This window comes from Hippocampus comes, unplaced genomic scaffold (assembly GCF_001891065.2).
Source record: "Hippocampus comes isolate QL1 unplaced genomic scaffold, H_comes_QL1_v1.1 scaffold467, whole genome shotgun sequence".
NCBI classification, from domain to species: domain Eukaryota; kingdom Metazoa; phylum Chordata; class Actinopteri; order Syngnathiformes; family Syngnathidae; genus Hippocampus; species Hippocampus comes.
The window spans coordinates 254,579-262,561 of NW_017805038.1; the positions used below are offsets into that span (position 1 = coordinate 254,579).

At 42.2% G+C, this 7,983-nt stretch overlaps 1 protein-coding gene across 4 annotated transcripts in view; it reads right to left on the bottom strand.

Annotated features, from left to right (window-relative positions):
• The window catches only part of LOC109512321 (sodium channel protein type 8 subunit alpha), a 96,153-nt gene that overhangs the window by 50,403 nt on the left and 37,767 nt on the right, over nucleotides 1-7,983 (bottom strand). For 2 of the 4 annotated variants that reach the window (XM_019863937.1, XM_019863939.1), the window contains one exon: nucleotides 2,820-2,911. In XM_019863937.1, the coding sequence (XP_019719496.1) occupies nucleotides 2,820-2,911 (92 nt within the window). Of the gene's footprint in view, nucleotides 1-2,819; nucleotides 2,912-3,140; nucleotides 3,233-7,983 lie in introns of all 4 variants that reach the window. The other 2 variants (XM_019863938.1, XM_019863940.1) reach the window with 1 other exon arrangement.

Below are 7,983 nucleotides of genomic sequence, written 5' to 3' on the forward strand. Positions count from 1 at the left end.
TGCAATTCCTAGTTTTTAATTGGCACAATTCCTTTTTTATGTATTTAATGTGTATTTATCCAGGTAAGGCAATTGAGAAGGCATCCCAAACATACAGTTTTAATACAGGTAGTAAATATGATTAAAATGTCGAGAATATGTCAACTGAGGTATCGAAACAACTTGAACACAGAACTGTAGAAACAAAAACAACCAAGAAATATCAAAAAGCCTTCCCACTCTTTTCAAAATATTTCCAAGCATATAAATGGAGTGGAGTTTGCATTTCATTGCCAATCGTGCATGTTGTGAAAGAGAGGGGGAAGGCTGCAGAAAAGTGAGAGGAAAGCACGGCAGCACAACAAGGGGCCATGAGACAGAGGCACAGGCAGGGTTGGGGTGGGGGAAGGGGGCGGAAACCACATGCAGGTCATTTAAACTCCAAGGCTGAACAGGTAGCAATTCAATGCCAGCGCCATGGTGTGTGGCCGCTTTGCTTAACTGCCTGGTGTGAGGTGTCACAAGGTCATCACAGAGAAACCCTGCGGTCTGTCTCATCCACACTGACGACAAAGTCACATTACCTTGGCGTCCCCTGCAGCCAGCGTTCACACCGGGCCAGCAGGAAGGAAGTCAGATATGGAAGCACCGATACTGTCGTAAATATTTCCTTTCCTTGCTTCTCAAAGTCTGGATTTAGATTTTGGATCACGATGTAATTAAAGAAAAAAAAATTACTTACATCAACCACAAAAAAATATATATCTTCCATGTAAGATTAGATTTTTTTTCTTTTTTGGGGAATGTCCTGTTTTCACATCAGGTCCCAATTTTAGCAAGAGTAAAAAACTCGAAACCGTTACCTGAAACAGTCACCTAAAAAAAAATGAAAGACATATGGAACTTGACAAAAAATGTTATTATTTTACGAGAGTGAAACTTTTGAGTTCCGCTAGGTTGGTCCGTGAGCATTGAGAACCATTTTCGCAGTGATAGATAAATAGTATTTTGTCACGAGTAGCACATATACATAAAATAAAATAAAATAAAATAAAATACACTTCCCGCTGATGCACCCACGTCCCAGAATACACTGCAAGAGCAGATGCAGTGGCACACCAATTTAAAAAATAACCGTGCCTGGATCTAATTGCCCTCAGGTTTGGGCATCATAAAAGGTCGAATGCGTTTTCACTTTGTTGTCATTGCGTTAGTTTCATGCTACTGAATGATTCTTATTTTAAAGTTCACATTTTAGGTTGGCTCCTGACTCACGTGATTCACCCATTCTAAATGATACAATGGGGAAATAATCAGTCACCGTTTGAATGGCTGCCTATTGATTAAGTTTTCGATCAATGAAGGACAGCATCCCCACAGTCAAGCACGGAGGTGGAAACATGTTGAGGGATGTAGGACAGCTTCACCCCCCTGAGTGGCCAATGAAGGGAGCCATGTCAAATACTGGATGCAAATCTCCTTTCCTCAGTCAGAAGATGTGTCATGGATGGGTCTTCCAACATGACGATGAGCCAAGTGATTGCCAAGGTAACAAAAGAGTGGCTCAAGAAGAAGCATATGATGATGGAGTGGCCCAGTCTCCAGGCCTCAATCCAATAGAAAAGCAGTGGAGCGAGCTGAAGCTTGGAGTTTGCAAGAAGAAGCCAAGAGTGAAAATCCCTCACGTGCCAACAAGGGCTTCTCCACCTAATACTAAACTGACTGAACATGTCTTGAACTTGGGGACTAAATACATATTTCACTCCCAACCCTTTATAACTTTAATATTGTGTTTTCTACGCATCATCAATAAACAATGATCAAAATTCCACACAGGGAATCCAATAATAATTTCTCCCAATTACACCGAGAGACAGCAGATAATATTTCCGCTGCCTCCAGTATTTAAATTGAAGAATCGAAGAAAACAAAAGCACCCTTGTATAAATGTTGTTCATTTCCCTCCCTGCGGGGCTGTCCAGAGGAAGCATGAGCATCCACTCAACGTCCTCCATCGAACGGACATGTAAGATTTGGGTCCATGTCGCTCACGCATTGCATCTGCATCCACAAACCTCGACAACTAAGCGCACTGATTCTTTTTCTTTCTGGGTTGTAAAGACGAGGAGGGGGGCAATCAATCATCAAACTAAAGACCAAACAAAAAGGAGAAAAAAAAATCAAACTGTAAATGCCAGTTGTCAGCCAAGCTCTCAGTAGATTAAGATTAGAAAAGCAAGTGACTGAGAAGCATCATGCAGCATAGGAGATATGTTGACAAACTAGGCTTGGCAGTCTTCATACATTAATCACACTGTGTGGATTTTTTGGGGGGTGGGGCGAAGATCCTCCTTAGTTTTCACGTGCAACAACAAGACTGAGTGTTTCATTGCACTGGTCCATTTTTCGTCAATTTGAGAGACACCGTCCTAATATTAATCAGATAAACTAACTGATTGTTGTGGGAAAGATAAGTGCACTCCAACAATGTTATTAGTTGGAGATAAGGCATCTGTTTAGTGGGTGGGGCCGGGGTCGAGGTGGGGGTGGGGTCTCGGTGAGTTAGGCCACAGCTGCCGTGGAAACCAGTTATCTCTAAGTAATGAGAGTGCTACTGGGGCAGAAGAAGAGCGCAGAGACATTGTAGGGCCCTAGAGGAGACTGCAAAGCCTATCAAAAATGTATTAGCACCATTTTTGATAATTTTGGAGGATAAAAAGAACCCAAAAAAATGGCTGTCTCCAATTGGTTTGCTGCTGCTTCAAAATCATAACCGTAATCATAGTGAGTAGAAAAGAAAGGATGGGAGGATCAGCCTTAGTGTTTAAACGGAGTCTCACCTGGAATGACAGAGATAGTTTTCAATGCTCGGAGAACTCTGAACGTTCTCAGCGCAGATACATTGCCCAGGTCCACAAACTCTGTTATATATCTGGAACAGGGGAAGGATCACACACAGAACACACACGATGACCGAAACCAAACACGGCAAGAGCACAACACCAGCGCACCAGGAGGAAGAACGACGCCACTCACAGAGCCTGTCCACGGAGGAGAAGGGTGGAAGGTAAAGAAAGAAAGGAGGACACACACACCTAACACCGACCACGCCCATTCGCGCCCCCACCCCTCAGCCACCACCCTGCCCAATCCTGTCTTACCTGGAATCACAGAAATAGTTTTCAATGCCCTCAACACTCTGAACGTGCGCAGAGCTGAGACATTGCCTAGGTTTACAAACTCTGTTATATACCTGCAGGATCAAACCACAGTTACAACAGTGGGTTATTTGATGTTGAAAGTGTACAGGTGATAGGATTAACAGCAATACAGTGGTACTTCCACTTACGGAAATTTTGAGATTACGAGATACGAGCGATCGCTGAGCCGACATTTTATTTTGAGCTGCTTGCAAAAATTTGGACTCGAGCAAAAGCTACAGTGGCAACGAGCTACACAAGAAGCAGCAGTTTGGCAGATATTGAACAGAAAAAAAAAACAACCAAAAACTTACATTTAAACTAAACATTGAACAAATTCATTTATACGTCGTGTTTTTACTCAATGCACGTTAAGTTTGTCGAACAAAAGTCCCTTAGCCTAATGCCAACACACAATGCAAAACACCATTGACGGGCTTTACCTTTAAAGAATTTAAACACAAGTGGTAGGGAGACATGCAGACAGAGCTTACAGCAATACTCACAGGCATATATTCTTTATCCTCTGTGCAAAAGCAACTATGCACCTTATTAGCTATGGTCTTTTGTGTCTCATCATCAAATTTGTGTTGGTGTTTTTTAAGGCGCGAGCACAGATTAATGGAATTTCCGTTCATTGCAATGAGGAACAAATGAAACTCATAAGTCAAGGCACCACTGTATACTCATATACAAAGTGTGCAAACTGCAGTCAACCAGAATGTATCCCACCAGGCATGACTCCAATTGACCTTTTACGACCCCCCCCCCCACCACCACCACCACCACCACCAACAACCCCCATCCCCCCAGCAAATGTTGCTAGGTCGTTTTCAATGAGACACTACCACACTGCAGAAATATTACCTAATTCTTGGATGAGAACATTTTAGCAGCATACCTTTGAAGGTTTGGAGCTAACGGTCACAGAGATAACTTAGATTTCAGCAAAAGTGAACTTCGCCTCTAACGCTATCCCTGTTCTTTTAACAATGGCAGTCATTCAAAAGCAAAAATCACCAGAACTATACAGGACATGTTGTAATTAGGAGCACTTAGCTAACTTAGATGAGTAAGATCATTTTAGCTAAGCAAGTAGTAACTAATCCTGACGTAAATAGCAAAACATATAAGAAACGTGATATAAATTTACACGTGGTCAATTAAAGTACACAATAAATATTTTCCGTCAAGATTTCTCAAGAACTCAACCAAGCACATCTTTTAACCATACTTACCTGTTAAAAAAGAAAAACATATATTGAAGACTGTGTAATACAGGGGTGGCCAACCAGTCAGAGACGAAGAGCCAATTTTTTTTTACTGTTACTGCAAAGAGCCACATCGCGCACATGCACGCACGCGCACACGTGCGCACACACACACACACACACACACACACACACACACACACACACACACACACACACACACACACACACACACACACGCACACACACACACACACACACACGCAGGCACGCACAGACACCGAGACGAGCGAGACCCAGAACTTCACTGAACACGAACGAAATCGAAACACATAGACATTCCCCCCTACCACCCATTTCCTCCTCCCAACGCTCGCGCTCGACTTGGGACCAATCCGCTGGCTTCGGGTCGATCGCGATTGACGTATTGGGCACCCCTACCTTTAAAGCTGACTAGCTTAGCGCTTAGCGCTGAGCACCATTGTTTGTGCATGAGCAGTGATTCAGTTGTCATCTGATTGGTTGCCCTGTTTGTCAATCATTAACGCTAAGCACTGTTGTTTGCGCATGAGCGGTGATACAGTTGTCATCTGACTGGTTGCCCTGCATGTCAATCTGATGATTCAGTTGTCGTCTTATTGGTTGCCCTGTATGTCAATCAAGTAACGGGATAGATGATAGGCTAACGTAGTTTGTTCTGTGTGGCAGCGCCACCGGCGAGGCGTTTTCGACGCTTGTCATGTGAAAGCCCGGGAGCCGCATTGAACCAGCCAAATAGCCGCGTGCGGCTCACGAGCCGCGGGTTGGCCACCCCTGGTGTAATACAACTCAAACACAGAACATGTTGGACCTCTCTTCTATGCTGCATTGTGATTCCCTGGCAACATAAAACTGTGTTTGTGGGCACAAAAAACTAATGATGGGCATGGCGAACAAAAAAAAGTCCAGACACATTTACTGTTTCTGGTTTCGGGTGTCCAAAACAACTTTTGTTTTTCGTTACACGAAAACGGGGAGTTTGCAATTTCCCCCCCCTCCCCCGCCCAAAAAAACAAACAAAAAAAAAAACCCACATTGTCAGTTGCTAAAACTGTCAGTATGAGCTGACAGTAGTACATAAGACAATGGATTTGTCAAAAAAAAAAACAAAAAACAACAACAACAACAACAACAACAACCATTCCTGGGCCCATTGTGCGTCGAACTTGATTTTAGAAAAAAAACACTGTGCCTGAGGAAAAACAACCAATCAGAGATACAACGTGTAACTGATGAGAAACCATCCACATCTCTCTTTGTGTGCCGTATCAGAAACTGTATTTGGTTTGCTAAACTTGAATAAATGCAGTGAAAAACTGAATCTGAATTACATAAATTGAATTTTAATTGATTCATTTGAACCTTTACTTTGAAAAACTGAATCTGCATTGTACAATTTTAATTTGAATTCCTCACTGAAAATTGAATTCTGTATATTTTTTCACATTCAGCCTTCCAAGTAAAAAATTCAGATTTTCAATGCGCAATTTCAGTTTGTGTGACCAACCTCCGGGCACTGGAGGATGAGCAATTGATTTCAGATCTCCTCTTTGTCCGATCAGCAGGTTCGTTTTGAGCGGGTGAAAAAAAAAAAAGTTTTCTTCTAAGCGGCTCTTGACATTAATAACAGCTTTCTTTCACCTTTGTGGTTCAAATCATCGGATCAGTGAGCGATGAAAAGGTGCTTCCTTTCAAATTTAGGACAAGACAGTCTATATTTTGCAATGTATCAAAACTGGAATTTAAGGACATGAAACCTGGGACGGTGCAGCAAAACAGGAAAAGAGAAATATCACCCAAAACAGTTTACTTTTGGTTTACAAAATTTTGATCACTGTTTTGGGTTATTGGAAGGACATTGATAGTTTGAGGAGGTTTAAAACTGAGCCTTGATGGTTTATGATCATCTGAAGATTTTGTTTTTGGATTATGCCTCTGAAAGATTAAAATTAAATACTGTAAGGTAAATCAATTTATGTAATTAAGATTCAGTTTTCCAATGCACTTACTCAAGTTTAGCGATTCAAATGCAAATATTCAATGATTCAGATTCAGTTGCTGATGGCACATATTCCAGCCCATACACCCGAGTGTGTGCCGTATCGTTAAAATACTGGGGCCAGGGAAGAAGAGTTCAGAAGACATAAGAAGAGGTTAAAAAAAAAAAAAGTCTGGGGTTCTGAGGTGTCACGGTGAGTCGAGTGGAAACCACAAAGTCCCAAAGAGAAATGCCAACAATGTCTTTCGGTAACAGTGGAGGAAAGACAGAAGATGAGTTGTCGGTCAGAATAAACAGTGGTACCTTGAAGTTGAAACACACAAAATCCCTTGGAAGCATCACTATGCATGACATCATCACATGGCATTAGCTATTAGCATGTCTTGTGACACCTCATTTCAGCCAGCATTGCAGCAGGAGCGTGTGAGCTTGTATTTTTTTGTAATGCTGAACACAAGGTTGAGGCCGGTAAGACAAGAATAGCAAAGAGTACGGATGCGCATTCACATTCTTAGTCAGAAAAGAATCCAGGTCAGTCCAAAAACCTTTGTCCTGAGTGTTTCCGTTTTTAAGCGCTGCTCTAAATGGTGTCTCCCAAAGCCTCACTTTTCACGAAACCCCAAAAAACAAACATGCCTGTTGAATCGTTAGCAATAGATCGTCAGAAATAGCAACTGATTTTCAGCACCTTGTATTCGTTGAAAATTTGCCAAAATAACAGACCGACATGCTGACTGACCAATAGTATCGATTTTGAAAAATGTTCACGCAACCACATTGGGACATAGAAGGTTTCTGCCCGACTGATGTGCTACTTTCCTGTTGTTCCTTTCCAACTAATATCGAGCAAATCAATTCGATTTGGGTCTTCCATGACCGGTGTGATGCATCTGAGTCAATGCCTTTGTTCTCTGTTTTTGACAAGACGGAGCACTGAGGAGACTCCAAGCTAGTCGGTTAGCTGCCACAGGCGAGTCAGTTGGCATCTAAAGGCAGTGTTTGACTTACATGACATGATTGGTTGACTTCATTTGATGCTTGTTTGCCATTCGGGTTTTTATTGTTTTTAATACATCAACATAAAACCATCGTAGAAAGGGTTCCGTCAGTCGTCATCTGTACCTGTGGGTAAAAAACAAAAAACAAAAAAGGATGTTTCGCTTCTCTCACAGAAGCTTCGTCAGCGGTAGACAACTCTGAAGTCTCCGTGAAGACTCCGGGAAATTGCTCTGCGCTAAAAAGCTGAGCGTGGCCTATTTGAGGACTGGCTGGGGATGGTTAGTCACGCCCCTATGGTGACCATTGATTTCTAAATTCCCTATCAGTGGGTCTTGATTAGGCCTATTGTTTGGGCTGGGGCTGAATAGCTACTTTCAGTTAGCCTGATCAGCCTGTCTATGTCCCTTGGTGGTCAACAAGTCATTGTAAATAGGAGACAGGTTAAATCTGATACCTCCTTCACGGTTCAGAGAGGGTGAAAATTTTTTAACAAAAATCGCTTCCTTTACTCCCCTTTCAAACCATCTCTTTTCTGTTCCTAGGATTTTTACTTGTT